This window comes from Schistocerca piceifrons, chromosome 1, assembly GCF_021461385.2.
Source record: "Schistocerca piceifrons isolate TAMUIC-IGC-003096 chromosome 1, iqSchPice1.1, whole genome shotgun sequence".
NCBI lineage: Eukaryota > Metazoa > Arthropoda > Insecta > Orthoptera > Acrididae > Schistocerca > Schistocerca piceifrons.
In genome coordinates, this window is record NC_060138.1 from 18283483 (window position 1) to 18302388 (window position 18906).

Below are 18906 nucleotides of genomic sequence, written 5' to 3' on the forward strand. Positions count from 1 at the left end.
CATTTGGGAAAAGCGAGTAGAAGTCATTACCAAACTGTATACGAGCGTGGTTGAATAAGTATGCTAAAACACACGAAAAAATGTTTGTAAGCATTTCACCATACTTCTCGACATAGTCTCGTTTGGTCCAGCAATCCTCCAGATTTTTTTTATCCCAACGAAAAATAAGTTCTGTCAAACTCTGAAAAATACTTATTGACTGCAGCTGTCATTTCCTCATTTGATAAAAATTTCTTCATAGCAAGCCAAAGTTTCAAATTAGGGGACAGGAAGAAGTCACTTGGAAATAAGTCTGGTGAATAGAGTGAATGACGAACCAATTTAAAGTCCAATTCATGCACTTTCGCCATTGTTATCGTTGATGGGTGTGATGTTGCATTATCCTAGTGAGAGGGCACTTTTTTGCGTGCGAACCTTTTTTTAATTTTTTTATAGTCTACTAAAGTTACAAATGCTCCAACAGTCAAGCATAATTAGGTCCAATTATGGTTCTGCCTTTTTCCAAGTAAACTGTAAGGATTAGTCCTTAGGAACCCCCCCCCCCCAAAAAAAAGTGTCCATCACTGTACTAGCTGACAAAATGAACTTCGTCTTCTTTCGGTACATTTTCACCCTCCGTCCAATTGTTTTTGACTGCCGTTTTGAGTGTGCTGTGTAATCAATGGATCCAGGTTTTTTAGTCGACTGTCGCGGATGGGCGCAAGTCTTGCGGATTGCGATTAAACACCGCGAGACAATGTGTTGATCTGTTGTGCGTGAAGCGCTTTAGGTCGACTGTGAGCAGTCGCGGCTCCCATAGCCTATTCTCCGTGGAGGGTATTACGCGCTCGCTATGATATCCCTATAGTCTCAGGATCTCGTGAAAGATAGGTAGGCTGCTGTATATTACCTGTTCTTGGATTTTGTCAGAGGTTTCCTTCGTTGTGATCTCAGCAGGACAGCCGGAGCGCTCTTTGTCTGGTACTTGTAGACCGCGCTTAAATATAGTAATTCAAAAGTAAATTGTCTCAAGATGAGAGTCCACGTGAACTTCGTCCAGTTGCGTTTTGATTTGTGCGGCACTCCAACCCTTGAAATGAAGCTGTTTTTAAAAACAGCTCGAACTCGGATTTACTCCGTTTTTAATCTCAGTCGACTCATTGACCAATTGAGATGGCTGTCAGCAATGAACTGTACGGTGTACAGTGTTGAAATTTTGTATACGATCCTTGGAATAATCTAGATTACCTTCCATGAAGGCACAACAACATTGTTGGATTCTTTCATGGAACTTTACAAGACTTATGGGATGACCCTGGTAGTTCTGGACGAAACGTTACTGTCGAATAATTCTTAGTCTAGCGGTCAACGGCCGTGCAGACCGAATATTCCAATTAAAGTGAACGTTTTGCTACAGTGAAAAGCTCACATCTATTAAAGCTCAAATTAAGGCAGGTGAAGCAACAGATGAGAGGATTGTCCTTTATCTCATCAGTAATGTTACGACCAGGCTGTACAGTCGCGACAGCATTTATACTTCGTCGTGCACACGGAAAAAGCAAGCCAGAACGTCCACAGCAAATAACTTGGGGGGGGGGGGGGGGGTAGGCGCGTAAGTTCATAGTTAATTTTATTTAATGAATGAGAGTACTGTCGTCAGTTACATCCCGAAGAAATAGCAAAAATATCATAATTATGAGTAACCTCGACCTGGTACATAACGACGGATGATTCAGGTCCGACAGCCAAAATGTTAAGAAGTTTATGCAGCGATTAATAATTCAGTTCTTCCAACGGTCGAATATATAGAAGTTTCCACATATCGGGTCACGTTGATGCGATTAACTTATCCGTATATTAAGCTGGAACAGAACAGCAGGGTTGCGGTGATGCCGCCTGGTGGCTGCAGTGTTCAGAAGTCGAATGGCGTCGACCTGACCGGCGGTCGGTCATTAGTTACCTCAGGTAGTGGACAGCAGTTTGTTTGGTAGGCTAACTTGCGTGTAAATAATTCCTAATATCTCAGCGATCGTTTGAATCCGGAATGTTGTTTGCGCTCGCACAGACGGAGCAGTACTAAGACTGTATCGACTGCTATCAAAACGTGACACTGGCAAGGAATGATTCGATACTTGTCACTATCATTAGATTTGTTTCGAATTTTGAATTCCCGTTAGCGGCCTTGTCGAGACTACTTATAGAGAGCGGGTGTGGTGGTTAGGTTTTGATAACTGTCTGTTGTCGCACTATGCAGTGATGGGTCGTGTCCGGCAGTTTGGTGCCTCGGCGCACAGAGTTGTTACATTCGGCGAGTCGCCGCTGTGGGCCTGACAGCGGGTCGGACCGCAGCGCGCCCACGCCGGGCTGTCCCGCGCCTGGCACTCCGCCGCCGCCTGCCCCGGAGAATCCGAAGCCTTAGCCGTGCCGCCGACTCACCTGTCCGGGCACGCGGCCGCTCGGCCGCTCGGCCGCTCGGCCCAGCCCCCCACCCAGTCTGTGCAGTCGTCGCCGTGGCCCCCCACCACCACCGCCACAGGCGCCACGCCGTTTCGCGGTCATCGTTTTGGGATTGTTGTCTTGAAGGTTTGCCAAGGTGCGGTGGACGTCCCATCCGGTCCCGCCGGACAGTCGGCGCGAGGCTGCACTGGGTGTTGCGTGCGTCGTGCGTCGTGCGTCGAACCGCGCCCGCCATGGCCCTGGGCGGGATGTTCCGCAGGCGCAAGGCCGCACCGCCGGAGCCGGTACGTCGCAGCGGCCCGTCTGCTGTCTTCTCTCCTGCTGTGCCAGCTCAACCGTGGACTGCGTCGAACCGCACCGCATTTAATTTCCACGCGGCTACTCGTCTCGGCCACTGCTAGGACTCTGCCCCGCTGCCCGCCTATACGCCATCTGCGCTGCACTCGGATGTTTGCAGGCGTTCTCCACTCGACTTACGTAAAGTTCCTTTCACACGAACGACTTGTCAGTTGACTACTCGATACAAGTGTCTACTTCAATGCCCCTGGCGTTTATTGGTGTACGGAGTTCCGTCTGTCTCAACTAGTCATTTCCGATTACACGGGGTCTGTCTGCTGTGCTGTGCACCTGGACGTCGAAAGTGGGGTTATGAGGGACCATCTAGAGAGAAAATTGGAAAGTAGTTGCAAAATGTAGGAACGAGAGCTGATATCATAGTTAGTTAATCACAGAGCAAAATTCGTAGCAGATTCTTGCCGACGGTAGTGTTCGTGGGAACTGAAGGAATAAAAGTGTCGTCCAAACATTTCAAAACGTGTACCTTTATGTGCCCCCGAAAATTTACTCTTCCAAACACACAAGCAATATGTAGAACGCGAGAAACAGCGTCCCTTTTGTTTTTTCCTTCGTATCTTGTTTTCGTGCCAAGTGGCAAATAACATTTTCATCGTCACGTAATTCAGACTTTTCACGGTTGAAATGGTTTCTTTAATTAAAATACGTATATCTGTTTACGTCCTTGTTTATGCATAATGTAGCCTTTTTCCGTGTAAAATTTAAAACACCTTTTTCCTTCCTGATATTTCGTCTCTTGTAGGACACACTTAGTAGTACAAAATGCCAGGACCTCGTGTAACTTTTCACTGTCGGGAAAAGAAAACAAAAACACGAAGATTAAGAAGACACGAAAGCAGAAAATCCTGTTTTATAATAGGAGTGAGCTCGGCCAGATTAGTTAAACTTCCGACGCCGTATGTCATATGTTGAAGATGCACAGATGCGATTGAAAAGTATATGAGAATTGTTTTGTGTCGTATTATAAAAGCAAAGGTGCGATTGAAGAATAAATACAATTTTTTAAATTGTGTAAACAGTGTGAAATTTCTTCGTGTGTTGTTTTTCAAATTGAATCATTTCCGTGGATACTTCAGTGTCCAGGCGTGCCTCCTGCAGTCACACACAGACTGGCTATACACAACCTTAATCTCACCTGCCGCCGGCTAATTTCCATTATTGGTAAACCGTGTTCTTATTCGTCTCTCAAACAAGTCTTGGAAGACTTGTAGGAATTTCTGTGTCGTTAATTACTGTGACAAATGGTATCTTATTAAATCTCTACTCAACTTAAGTTTGTGTTCCCTTTTGCATACTTATCATTTTCGCGTGTTTCTCCTAACCCAGTTTTCATTGTACCCTCTCACATCCTCTCGAAGACACCTGCGATTAGTCTTTAATTCAGCACTGTCTATTGTGTTAGTCTCGACTTTTCTTTAATAGTCTTTTTCCGTCGAAATTTTCATTCTTTGTACTTAAAACATCATTTACTGTTTCATAAACGCCTATGCCAATGATTACCATTTTGTCTACATGCGTGTGTAACGTCAATTTTCTAAGGTATTTAGGTAATTCTGTCCTGTTTTATCTCACTGTTCTTGGACAGATACTCATAATCCTCATTTCTAACTTCCTGCGTTCATGAGTAATTCGAAAGTGTTTCAGGACCTTTATTCCTCCGCAGTTTGTGTTACTTGATTAAATACAGTAGTTCTAATATTTCCTGGCACATTAAAAACACGTACGGAGGGTGACTCGGGCAAGTGCTCTAGCGGTTGAGCTATCCCAGCCCCAGTCGCTTCTCCTTCCCCGCCCGGACCACCACCCACACAACAATGTGGTTTCGCTTCCGGCATTGCCCCATCTGCTGTTCCCAGACACTTGCCAGATTACCTAACCATATGTAATTCACGCCACAGAATACTTTTTGTCATCAGTCTACTGACTGGTTTGATGCGACCCGCCACGAAATCCTTTCCTGTGCTAACCTCTTCATCTCAGAGTAGCACTTGCAACCTACGTCCTCAATTATTTGTTTGACGTATTCCAATCTCTGTCTTCCTCTACAGTTTTTGCCCTCTACAGCTCCCTCTAGTACCATGGAAGTCATTCCCTCATGTCTTAGTAGATGTCCTATCATCCTGTCCCTTCTCCTTATCAGTGTTTTCCACATATTCCTTTCCTCTTCGACTCTGCGTAGAACCTCCTCATTCCTTACCTTATCAGTCCACCTAATTTTCAACATTCGTCTATAGCACAACATCTCAAATGCTTAGATTCTCTTCTGTTCCGGTTTTCCCACAGTCCATGTTTCACTACCATACAATGCTGTACTTCCAGACATACATCCTCAGAAATTTCTTCCTCAAATTAAGGCCGGTATTTGATATTAGTAGACTTCTCTTGGCCAGTAATGCCTTTTTTGCCATAGCGAGTCTGCTTTTGATGTCCTCCTTGCTCCGTCCGTCATTGGTTATTTTACTGCCTAGGTAGCAGAATTCCTTAACTTCATTGACTTCGTGACCATCAATTCTGACGTTAAGTTTCTCGCTGTTCTCATTTCTACTACTTCTCATTACCGTCGTCTTTCTCCGATTTACTCTCAAACCATACTGTGTACTCATATTAGGCTGTTCATTCCGTTCAGCAGATCATTTAACTCTTCTTCACTTTCACTCAGGATAGCAATGTCATCAGCGAATCGTATCATTGATATCCTTTCACCTTGTATTTTAATTCCACTCCTGAACCTTTCTTTTATTTCCATCATTGCTTCCTCGATGTACAGATTGAAGAGTAGGGGCGAAAGGCTACAGCCTTGTCTTACACCCTTCTTAATACGAGCACTTCGTTCTCGATCGTCCACTCTTATTATTCCCTCTTGGTTGTTGTACGTATTGTATATGACTCGTCTCTCCCTATAGCTTACCCCTACTTTTTTCAGAATCTCGAACAGCTTGCACCATTTTATATTGTCGAACGCTTTTTCCAGGTCGACAAATCCTATGGAAGTGTCTTGATTTTTCTTTAGCCTTGCTTCCATTATTAGCCGTAACGTCAGAATTGCCTCTCCCGTCCCTTTACTTTTCCTAAAGCCAAATTGATCGTCACCTAGCGCATTCTAAATTTTCTTTTCCATTCTTCTGTATATTATTCTTGTAAGCAGCTTCGATGCATGAGCTGTTAAGCTGATTGTGCGATAATTCTCGCACTTGTCAGCTTCTGCCGTCTTCGGAATTGTGTGGATGATGCTTTTCCGAAAGTCAGATGGTATGTCGCCAGACTCATATATTATACACACCAACGTGAATAGTCGTTTTGTTGCCACTTCCCCCAATGATTTTAGAAATTCTGATGGAATGTTATCTATCCCTTCTGCCTTATTTGACCGTAAGTCCTCCGAAGCTCTTTTAAATTCCGATTCTAATACTGGATCGCCAATCTCTTCTAAATCGACTCCTGTTTCTTCTTCTATCACATCAGACAAATCTTCACCCTCATAGAGGCTTTCAATGTATTCTTTCCACCTATCTGCTCTCTCCACTGCATTTAACAGTGGAATTCCCGTTGCACTCTTAATGTTACCACCGTTGCTTTTAATGTCTCCAAAGGTTGTTTTTTTGACTTTCCTGTATGCTGAGTCTGTCCTTCCGACAATCATCTCTTTTTCGATGTCTTCATATTTTTCCTGCAGCCATTTCGTCTTAGCTTCCCTGCACTTCCTATTTATTTCATTCCTCAGCGACTTGTATTTCTGTATTCCTGATTTTCCCGGAACATGTTTGTACTTCCTCCTTTCATCAATCAGCTGAAGTATTTCTTCTGTTACCCATGGTTTCTTCGCAGCTACCTTCTTTGTACCTATGTTTTCCTTCCCAACTTCTGTGATGGCAATTTTTAGAGAAGTCCATTCCTCTTCAACTGTACTGCCTACTGCGCTACTTCTTATTGCTGTATCTATAGCGTTAGAGAACTTCAAACGTATCTCGTCATTCCTTAGTACTTCCGTATCCCATTTCTTTGCGTATTGATTCTTCCTGACTAATGTCTTGAACTTCAGCCTACTCTTCATCACTACTATATTGTGATCTGAGTCTATATGTGCTCCTGGGTACGCCTTACAATCCAGTATCTGATTTCGGAATCTCTGTCTGACCATGATGTAATCTAATTGAAATCTTCCCGCATCTCCCGGCCTTTTCCAAGTATACCTCCTCCTCTTGTGATTCTTGAACAGGGTATCCGCTATTACTAACTGAAACTTGTCACAGAACTCGATTAGTCTTTCTCCTCTTTCATTCCTTGTCCCAAGCCCATATTCTCCTGTAACCTTTTCTTCTTCTCCTTCCCCTACAACTGCATTCCAGTCGCCCTTGACTAGTAGATTTTCGTCCCCCTTTACATACTGCATTACCCTTTCAATATCCTCATACACTTTCTCTATCTGTTCATCTTCAGCTTGCGACGTCGGCATGTATACCTGAATTATCGTTGTCGGTGTTGGTCTGCTGTCGATTCTGATTAGAACAACCCGGTCACTGAACTGTTCACAGTAACACACCCTCTGCCCTACCTTCCTGCTCATAACGAATCCTACACCTGTTATACCACTTTTTGCTGCTGTTGATATTACCCGATACTCATCTGACCAGAAACCCTTGTCTTCCTTCCACTTCACTTCACTTCACTGACCCCTACTGTACCTAGATTGAGCCATTGCATTTCGCTTTTCAGATTTTCTAGTTTCCCTACCACGTTCAAGCTTCTGACATTCCACGCCCCGACTCGTAGAACGTTATCCTTTCGTTGATTATTCAATCTTTTTCTCATGGTAACCTCCCCCTTGGCAGTCCCCTCCCGGAGATCCGAATGGGGGACTATTCCGGAATCTTTTGCCAATGGAGAGATCATCATGACACTTCTTCAATTACAGGCCACATTTCCTGTGGATACACGTTACGTGTCTTTAATGCAGTGTTTTCCATTGCCTTCTGCATCCTCATGTCGTTGATCATTGCTGATTCTTCCGCCTTTAGGGGCAATTTCCCACCCCTAGGGCAAGAGAGTGCCCTGAACCTCTATCCGCTCATCCGCCCTCTTTGACAAGGCCGTTGGCAGAATGAGGCTGACTTCTTATGCCAATGCTGATTATTTATCAAAATTTAGGCAGTGGCGGGGATCGAACCCGGGACCGAAGACGTTTTTGATTATGAATCAAAGACGCTACCCCTAGACGACGGATACTATGCAAACTAAAAGTGGTCGCTATAGATTGTGCGCAGCGGCAGCCTCAGTGCACAGAAGGAACAGTGATGCTAATTAACGTACCTCATTGAATGGTTATGTTGTTGTTTACCGAGTTTCTTATTTTAGTTTACAGTGTAAATGAATAACTCTAATAAAACATGTTGGTTAATATTGTCAAAGCAGCTGGCGATTTGAAATTTGCTCTTAACAGAAAAAGTGTGTCGGAAAAAATGTAGCACAAAATGTGTGTTTGTAAGCGTTAAAGTGCACGACGTTAGGGAGCAACGCGAGAAAAAAAATGTACCCGTTTTTTACTAAATGTTCGACTTGTACGCAATCTTTTGCCACGATATGCCGCGTGGATAGTCGTATGATTAACTTTAGTTTGCCAGGTAAAATGAAATGTGAACCCACAAATAACTGCATATGGATAACTGCTCACGGTCACGACGTAAATCAGTAGCTCAGGTTTTACTTAATTCCCTGGCCGGTAGCTCAGGCCGTCCTCACGCGGTGCGTTTTTCTGAATGTGAAGTGCACCTAACGCCCACCTACGTGGCTGGCGCAGACTCAAACGAGCTGGTACATTTATCCACCACAGAACATATGGTGGTGGTCGACCTCAGTCGAGACCACGGAATTCTCAGGCGGCAGTCGATGGCTGTGTATGGCGCGCAAACCACTCAGATGGTTTACGATGGTGGACGCACAGAAGTAAATGCGTTATCGCTGTTAAAAGCACATCTGCTCCCTTGCCCACGTGCTAGCCGTGGTGTTCTGTTTGTAGAATACGTGCCGTACTTAATTGTGAAGGAATCAGCAAGTGGCCTAAACAGCAGTCCTGCGGCTCACAGTCCAGGCCCACAGACTGTACTCAACGGAGAGCCTTCTTAGTTACATACTACTCCAGAACAGACTTCTGTAAAAGCCCAGAATATTTTAGGCGTCACGAATAAAAAACATTTGCAGGAATTGGAAAGTGAATTTGCAGCTTTTCATTTCACAGTTCGTCTCTACTACTGCAAACACAGTTTGTTAAAATCTTCAAGCGCATCTCTCATTGCCTGACATTTAATTATAAATAAATCTCTAGTGCGCTGGTGCCTTTGCACGACATACTGTCATAACACGAAAGTTGTAATCCGAAAAGCCTTTAACAATCTGTATATCGTTTCCCAACATTTCATGACGACATATCGTATCAAAAAACGATGCGTTTTTGAGATGTACTAGGCTTGTCACTGTCATGAAACAGCATAGGTGTTGTTAAAAAAAATACGAAATGCGTGTTTCACCTGCAAACGACGCACCCCATATTCCTTCCCCTAAGTTGACTTGTGACGTACAAAGCGATTTCGCCTCTTATTGGCCGTGTTCCTCTCCACGGAGCAAAAATCTGACGTGGCTGCTTCTGCAATTCATGCTGGAGAAATACTGTGGAGCGTGTAACTGCACGTTATCACGCCACACATGGTCAGTATCACGTCCGCGTCCACACTCGTATTGCTGTGAGGACGGCGTAAGTCTAAATAATGACGAATCTCGTAATCATGATGTGAGAAAGGAAAATTCAATGAACACTCTCTGCTGTACAAAATTAGAAAAAGTTCATACATTCTCTTTTTCTCTTTTCTACACAACTCCCTAACCTTTACAGAATATTTTCTTTTGCCATAGTGCACGAATTATGAGAATATCAGCTTCAGTACTACTTCTACAAATAATAATCTTCACCAGCTTGAAAATTATCGTTCTCGTCTCTCTCTCTCTCTCTCTCTCTCTCTCTCTCTCTCTCTCTACAGAAAGTACAACTACTTAGGTGTGACTGTCGTTCCAGTTGGGATTCTCCTGTTCCGCATTTAACTTAAAACATAGACGACAGGCATCATTTTCGTCTTTCACTCACTCTTTCTTATAAGCAGTGTAACCTAACAATATCTCGGACACTTAGTACATGTAGTTTAAGTATTCACAAACCTTCATTTTCGGCATAGCAAACAAAAACACTAGGGGGAGAGTATTTACATTAAGCGGTAAGAACATAGTTTATTATTTATTTTCACATTTGTGGTCTTAAACGTTTCTTGCCTGATACATAATATGCAAATCACACTTCTTTTTTGGGCATTTATGTAATAACTTTGTTCTTTGGTGTTTAACATTCCACTAGCATGCTGCCATCTGTTTGACCACAGTGGTCCACTGATTGTCGACGGTAAATTCATATTACTTCAGAACTCGCATCGCCAAGGGGAATTTAGGTAGCGTTGATGAAACAAACTACTACGTGTAAGAGAGCCTATATGGTCTTGAGAGTCAAAACATATCATGAATCATATACTTGTAATATAAATATTTTGTTCATGGAATGTTCCACCCTGGGGCGTCGATTTTTAGCACAAATACATCTTCCATAACATTCGTGACACGGTATGGAAAAGCAAAACTGAGAGAGAAAAATACTGACCGTTCATTAACTAATGGATGTAACCCACCTACTCACTGTAGAAAAGCACATGTTACGACGTGCATTGGTTACCTGCAAAATGAAAACAGTTTTTGTACCAAGCCAGTAATGAGTCAACAGTTAATTTCTTGTGAAATCCTCCTGCAGGTTCAGGGTTCAGAATAGGCCCGACGCATTCCTGCCTGTCGTAAGTCTCCAACCATTCGGCCTGCTAAGTTACGGTCCTCTTTCCGGGTTTGACCACCTTTCCAAACTTCTCTGAATTGCAGACGATTTGGAGAACGACACCTTACATAGTGCACCATATTTCCATCGTGCGATTAGACCTTCTGTACCTCTTATTGTGAAGGGTCTGCAGCTCCACCTGCAATCAATCTATTTAGGCAACGACACCTTACGGGGAACACCATCTACTTCCGTTGTCCTCTGTCCTCTTTTCGCCCCATGACAATATTGGATTTCTCTGCAGCCAATATCCAGCACGTTTGTGGTGGGGCTGTCATGTATCCTTCTGGTTGCAGCCTATGACAACAGTGTGATCGCACAGCTTCTGGCCAATGCGTATGATATGGATATTATTGCAAGAACAGAGTTAGCTGCTACAGAAAGGCATAGGGCACTCGTGGTAGCAGCGACGGGAATGGGACTTGAAGTGAACATCAGTTAAAAAATACGTGCGAGTATTACGACCAGCCCCAAACAGAATGTTAGATAGAAATTGACCAGACGGAAATAGAATCTTACTGAATTTGCCTGTTTGGGAACAATGGTAACCTCTTAGCTTAAGTCCAGAAATCTGTCGACAAGAACGAAGTGACAACCGTATAAAACTTTAATGCGTCCAATATTAACATACAGCTCAGAAACCTGGGCACTAACTCAGCAGTGTGAAGACCTAAGAGTATCTTTTGAACAAAAGATGTCACGCAAACTCTATGGGGTAACTAATTACACGAAGCATAGCGTAGAGGATATAATTTTGAGTTTTAGAGAGTATATAAAAATCTTGAAATCATTAATGCCATTAAAATAAACAGCCATAAATGGGTCGGCCACGTTTTTTCAGTGAAACATGAGAATCCAACTAAAATAAATTGCTTAAAAACCCAGTGGGACGAAGAAGCAGGGGAAGACAAAAGACTGAGGTACTTGGATGGCATACCATAAGATTTTTAAATTATTGGTGTCAGAGGATTCTAGATGAAAGACGATGGACAGCGACGAATGGAATGATCTCCTGGAACAAGCCAATGCCAACAAGGGGTGTAGAAGAAGAAGAAGAAATGAAGGGTACCAAGGAAAGGGGCAGAAGCCAATTTGAAGACCAGATATAAAGAAGCACGACTGCTATGGCGCTGCGAACACTGATGTGGTTATCTGACTACCTTGTCTAATGGTCTGGGATTCTCCACAAAATTTTGAAGATGTGGAACTGAGTAATTTCGCTTCCTGTCTGTATTAAGATAAAATCACAAAACTTGTGCTTATTCACTCCGTTCTCACCCGATGCTACCATCTGTCACCGCGAGCGGGGTTAAATGCTATTCTAATATACATAACAGGGTGAGAGGCGGACGAAACTTTGACAGTATGCTGAAGAAATAAAAGTCCGTTGACCTTCTGATAGTTTTTTTTTTTTTTTGCGATGCTTCTCGAAAATGGAATCTAAAACTCGAAATATCGACATTTAATGGACATTGATTCATTGAATACATTTACTTCATTGGTATAAGTGTTGAAGGCCAGTGTCTGCTATTTGAGGTCCTCTTAATTTCTGCCACTGGCTAGAAAGTGTAACGTAGCGAACTGCCTGTCCTCGTAGCTTACAATCTCTCGTGGCAGCATTATTTTCCGTTAACTACGTTTTGATTATGATCAGCAGCTCCGAAATGCACGTTTCATCCATTCTTAGGTAGCTACGAAAATAATCGCCTCCCATCTGCTCAAGTGTATGGACGTGAGTGAATTTCTTTTCTTGCATTGTCCACTTCTTTGCCCACAGCTTTCTGTCGGCAATTTTTGTTTGTGTAAATCCGACCGGGATCTCGTAGAACGTACGTTCGCGCAGTCAGTAGGGACGTGTGTAGGCTGCTAGCGCTTACGCCGAAGTGAGTCGGTAGCTGTGTGCACGGCCGCTGGTGCCGGCAGGCGGGAAGGCCGACGGCTGCGCCTCCAGCCCGCCCGCCCGCCCGCCCGCCCGCCCGCCCGCCAGCCAGCGGCGCAAGGCCGGCGGCTGCAGTTTTATTTATACAGCGCGCGCCCCGCCGCCAGAGCTGCGAGCGCCTGCGTCACATCTGCGTGTCGTTCACGTCACACATCGCCCAAGCAGCCGACTCTCACTAAGAGAAAATACCGCGCCAAAATCTGCGTTTGCAATTCGAAATACTCTTCTCAGGGCTTGTACTCAAGCAATAAAGTGCGTGCCTGGAAATCGAAAGTTTATGACCTTGTGAAGTAATGTATTCCGCAAATCGGTGAAAAATTGAGAGTAACTTTTCGCAGCTGGAGTTCAGTCATGTAGGATTCTGTAAATGACATCGTGGTCGCTTTTTGATTGTAAAGCATTTATTTGTGTAATCCAGTATCGCAATTTCGACGTGTGCCCATTATCGAGTGGAAATAATTGCGCCCCTGCCCAAGTGCAAACTTAAAAATCATCTAACGGGACATGTCAACAGCAGCTGGCTTCATCGCATTGTGTGCCCGATTACGAGTTCGTGCGCGTATTGCACTCATTGAATTACTTTGTCAGCATTCTGTGCGTATTCTGCTTTTTTTTCTGCACGTATCTGTAATATTGCGTGCGGAAAGTGATTCACTATTTGTTCTTAAGTATAAAAGAGAGCTGATTTTGTCGCATAGTGTCCCGTGAAGTGTTCGTGCCCAACAATCCGTGTGTGAACCGCTAGATTTGTATCCAATGAAAATTTGAAACCAAATAATATCCCTACGTTTTCATGATTGGATCTGCTGTATATCTACAGTTAACTACATACTGTAGCGTTATGTACGGTGGAAGTACGTTCACACGATATTACACAAGGTCATCTCCAAATGTGCACTTCGGTGTAGAATATTTTGGTGCGTAATAGTTCCTTGCAAACCACCAAGTTTGTACCAATTAGTACTTTATCACTAATATGACTAAGCATACCCAGTGGCAACACAGTTCAAAGTAGAAATACGTAACCATTCCGCGAAAACATGCAACGAAATTGAATACCGATTCTGAGGAAAACTGCTAACATGCAGCTCTGTTTAATACGGGACAGTACGGAAAACCTATGCGAACTTATAATGGTTCAAATGGCTCTGAGCACTATGGGACTTAACTTCTGAGGTCATCAGTCCACTAGAACTTAGAACTACTTAAACCTAACTAACCTAAGGACATCACACACATCCATGCCCGAGGCAGGATTCGAACCTGCGACCGCAGCGATCGTGCGGCTCCAGACTGTAGCGCTTAGAACCACTCAGCCACTCCGGCCGGCGATGCGAACTAAAATGAAGTAGAATACCAACAATATACTTACAACGGATTTAAATCGTGTAGTTCACTTAATAATTGTTAGGCAGGAGCAGATGTCGACAGAAGACTATGCTACAAAACCAACTTCTGTTTTATATGAAACAAAAAAAATTGTGGAATCATTTACTCCACAGAATATTACAGGTACGAGCAAAAATCAAGCAGATTACGACCAACACACACACACACACACACACACACACACACACACACACACATAATATGCACGCACGCGCCTGTTTTCAACACCTGAACAAAAATGAAGAATTTAAATCATCCAATAAGATGAGCGCCCCCCCCCCCCCCCCCCCCCCCCCCCCCCGCTCGTCTCGCACGCTGTCTGTCTTTCTCTTGCTCGGAGGCTGCGAAATTCCTGTGTTCGCATGCGCGGCATGTCCGCTTACCACCGGAGTTATACGAAATTTATTCGAATAACGGCTAACAAAGACAAAAATTATTCTTTATTCATAAATGACCAATATTACTTAAAACATTATTCACTTACACGAATAAGTGTTACAAATAATAGATAAATTTGAAATCCAATGACATTTATTGCTCCAGTTGCTTGTCATTTAGTAAATCGATGTTACTTTTGAATTAGTTTCCAGAAAAACTCTGTCAGACGTCTCATTACAATCTTTAGTCTATGTTCGAAGATTTGTCTTTGTGACAAAGAAAATACGTACTACATCTTGAAAGAGGTTATCACTTGTGTTCTATCTCGTGCATTCGTCTTTGCTTCGTGATAAAGATGTAACGCTTTGAACTCACAGTCTTCTGCTGCAAGAATTGACAAAATTCCGCTGCAGATTAGGCAAATAATTCGTTGTGATTCCACGTTAGCTTTACTTTGCAGTTAACATTCAAAATTTCTTCGGCATTTCTTTGGGTATGTGTTTGTAGTTAGTTGTCAGCGTGTCTGGTCATAGACAGCAGTACATGTGAACCATTTCTTTTTAAATCTTGCAATGATTGCAGTTGGTGTAGAAAGGCGGAAAAAAGCCGTGCAACGGGTCCTTCACATTTTCTCGATAATAGTTGACAGTGTGCTGCAATACTGTGAATATGTACTGAAACCTAGCGTCTCTTTCCATCTTCTGGCACGTATGGCATTTTGCCATGATAAATAACTGGTACTCCAAGAAAATTTACATCCCGAAAACCACACTGAAAAGTTGAATATCACGTGAATCTATGAATCTGGACATATGAATGTGCACTTCAAGCAGAATTTACATTTTAATGCGGATTACGAATTCCAGATGCTGTTGGAGTATCCTCTGATGATGTCTTGTTTCGTTTACGGCGTAACGTAAGGTCTCTTAATGCTTTATACGTACGAACATATGGGCTTCCTGTGTTATCGTAACTGCGCACGCACAGTAACTCCTGTTTACTGGCAGCTGCTGATAAGACCCTATTTCTAACAGTCTCGAAAAAATATTATTGCGAACGGTGGTTTGGAAATCGTTACTTTCAAAGTAAATTTGCTTTTACGCAAGATGAATTATGTTACGTGTGAAAATGTGCGATGAATATCTTAACTCACAGAGTTTGACTCTCGTTTAAAACTTTACACTTTGAGGATCCGCCGTTTAGAAGAATTTGGAGCCCAGATGACCAGACATTTCTCAATATTTTAAATTTTACTGGCACATTTGTGTGATGTATCTTGAAGTGTAACACATGCAAAGACGACTAATATTGCGTGGGAAAGCTAGCTTCTCTTGTAGCTGTGTGTGTTAATGTAAACCATTAACTTTTCCTTCTTGTGTGTTAGCGCTACTTGACAGTGATGTTGCTATTGGCTGTGCCCTGAATATCTGCTGTCACCGGCTTGCGAGATGACGTGAAATGAGCGGTGATTGGCTTACAAAAGCGCATCGCAACTAGATGTCCATGCTATGGAAACTAACGTGCTGTGTTAGATGGAATTCGAATTTATTCTTTCGTAATTAATGAAATACGCAACGTATCGTAATGCCTACATATGCAGCGTCCATGTTGATGCACATCAAAAATCTTTACAAGAATTTTTTTCAATGTTTCCTTTTCTAAAGTGGCGGCAGGAACTTCTACGCCGATTTGTGAAACGTTAACCATTCAAAGGATTGATAAGTTTTGCAGTTCCGTGGGAAAGTATACTGTCACTTAACACGGAAAAAGTGTATTTTCACCTGGGGAAGTGTATATTTTTTAACCGGAAAATCCGGGAATTATTTCCTTGTCCACGTATAGACACCGTACTTGCAAAATTTCTGTAGTGCCCTGTATTGAGATTTTTCTCTATTTGAGTGGTTTTGTTCTATGATATCCACTGTTTCCTGTATTGGAATGTTTGTGTATGTATTTTAGTAATGTCGAAAGATAGAAACCTTGGTTTTGGGAGTATTTTTATCTCTGTGATGTTTCTAGCTAATATTGTAGAATTCTTTGTTGTATAATTTTTGTTGTACGTGTAAAATTTGTTAATGAGGTTTTTTAATTTATTGCTTCGGTACTATGTGGGGTTGTTACATTATCCACTACAGGGCCGATAGGAACAAATTGTTTGTGTAGCTTAGGATGTCCATTGAGCTGTGGTGTTCTGGGGTTCTGTGGTATACGGTACTTGATCTTTCGTCATATTTAGTAAGTATTGTATGGCATGATTTTGTGATTTGCTTGGTTTGGGCTACATATTTTTTTGGTGGGGTTTCTATTGATTTTGTGATACCATTGCTACCAAGGAAGTCTTTAACATTTTCTATGTAGTCATTTTTGTTTATGATGATTAGACCATTGCCTTTATCTGATTTTGTTGCTAGGGCATTGTTATTGGTTAATTTTTCATTAATTTGGCGCAGTGTTTTGTTATCTGAATAGGTATTGTAGCTTTTCCAGATTTTGAGTGTTTGCTATTTTGGTAATTTCATTCTGGTGTTTTATAAATAAGTTTGGGAAGTCTAAACTACTTTTGGAGATGCTGTTAGTTGTTTTTGTACAGTATTGTGGAATCTTGGTTCTATAGTATACTTCAATCATTTATCCAATTTTTGCTCTGTCATTGAAAGTAATTTGTCATGTTGGTTTTTTATGAAAACTGAAAGGAGAAATTATGTCGTTAGTTTTGGCAATTGGGTATTGTTTTTCCACGAGGTTTTTGATTTTATTTTTGTGTGTAGGTCATATCTGTGGGCTTCTGAATTTGACGTGATCCCTGATTTTTTTTTTCTTTTATTATTTCTAGTGGCAGACAGTAAGGCATTGCGCTTGCGTAGTGGTGTATCATGTCAGTTCTGTTGACTGCAACGTGATTTCCTATCAGAAAGGTAACAGTTTGTAGTGCGTAGTTTAGGGAAAGTCATGGAGTAAAACAGAGGTAATATGTTTTGCCACAGGCAAGTGTTACAGTGATATGTACACGTTATCTGGGTACGACGGCTGGCACACCCATTAGGTTTAGGTGCTAGGTGGTGAACGGAGGGGCTGTGGCAGCGCAAACAGATCAGCGACACACAGATACACACTTCACTGCTCTGCGGTATTTAAGTTGTACAGCAGTTCGTCGGATGTACCTGCGGACAGATGCGACTAAGCAGTGGCCCGCCAGTGCTTGCGCTACTCTATGCGATGTCCGCGAGACTGTGTTAAACACTTGTCCCCAGGCGAAGGGTAGAGGCGACTCCACGTGCAGATCAGGTCTTGCAGGCTGATATTTACTGTCAACTGTAACTGTGAACTGCAGCCCTGGAGCTCGGTACTAGAACTGTCGAACGCCAACGCCGAACGTTCCTGCGTATTGCCGCCGCTCACTACAACGCGGAAGTCCGTACCATTGGCGGCGACGCGGAGGTTGCCGATTGGGCGGCACTTAGGGCTGGCGGTGAACTTGGGCGCGCCGCCGCGGCGCCAGTCGGAGCTCGTCTCAGCGCGCCAGCTCCTGTTGCGTCCATTGGCGAGGTCGCTCCTCTGGCGTTCCTGCTCTATCAACGGTGTAGGATACAATCTGAAGAATAGCCTCGGGTTGTTTGCAGATGATGCTCTCAGTTACTGCCTTGTAAAGTCATCAAATCATCAAAACCATTTTCAAAAGATTTACACTCGTGCTCATAAATTAAGGATAATTACAGAATGTGGTGCCACACAACATGGCACTACACAAAGCTGGCGCTAATAGCATAGGCACATAGGGAACACACGCGACACAGATCTGCAAGTCCTCGGTATTGGTGATAGTTGAGGAAACCGTCCCGAAACACATGTGCTACAAAACTTCACTGTTTACTGCGCATGTACCCCGATATCAATATGGGATATGATCACCATGCACGTGTTTTGAAGGCGCCACAACGTGTTGGCATACTCTGGATCAGGTGGTCGCACAGCTGCTGGGGTATAACCTCCCATTGTTGCACCAGTGCCTGTCCGAGCTCCTGAATGGTCGTAGGGGTTTGAAGAAGTGCAGCGACACGTCGACCGAGAGCATCCCACACGAGCTCGATGGCGTTTAGGTCAGGAGAACAGGCAGACCACTCTATTCGCCTGATATCTTCTGTTTCGAGGTACTCCTCCACGATGGCAGCTCGGTGGGGCCGTTCGTTATCATCCATCAGGAGGAAGGTGGGACCCACTGCACCACTGACATACTGGTTCAAAATGACGTCCCGACACACCTGGCCTGTTACAGTTCCTCCGTCAAAGACATGCAGGGCTGTACGTGCACCAGTCATAATCCCACCAGACCCCACACCCAAACCACGACCTCCATACCGGTCCCTTTCAAGGACATTAAGGGGTTGGTGTTTGGTTCCTGGTTCACGCCAGATGAAAACCCGGCGAGAATAACTGTTCAGACTATACCTGGACTCGTCCGTGAACATAACCGGGGACCACTGTTCCAATGACC

At 43.4% G+C, this 18906-nt stretch overlaps 1 protein-coding gene across 2 annotated transcripts in view; it reads left to right on the forward strand.

Annotated features, from left to right (window-relative positions):
- LOC124790607 (serine/threonine-protein phosphatase 2A 56 kDa regulatory subunit gamma isoform) overlaps nucleotides 1-18906 on the forward strand; it is a 322070-nt gene that overhangs the window by 45998 nt on the left and 257166 nt on the right. Inside the window, exon 1 of one of the 2 annotated variants that reach the window (XM_047257797.1) lies at nucleotides 2655-2720. The exons of the other annotated variant lie outside the window; for it this stretch is intronic. Within the exon in view, the coding sequence (XP_047113753.1) occupies nucleotides 2670-2720 (51 nt within the window). The 5' untranslated portion in view covers nucleotides 2655-2669. Of the gene's footprint in view, nucleotides 1-2654; nucleotides 2721-18906 lie in introns of those variants that run through there. 2 annotated transcript variants of the gene reach the window in all.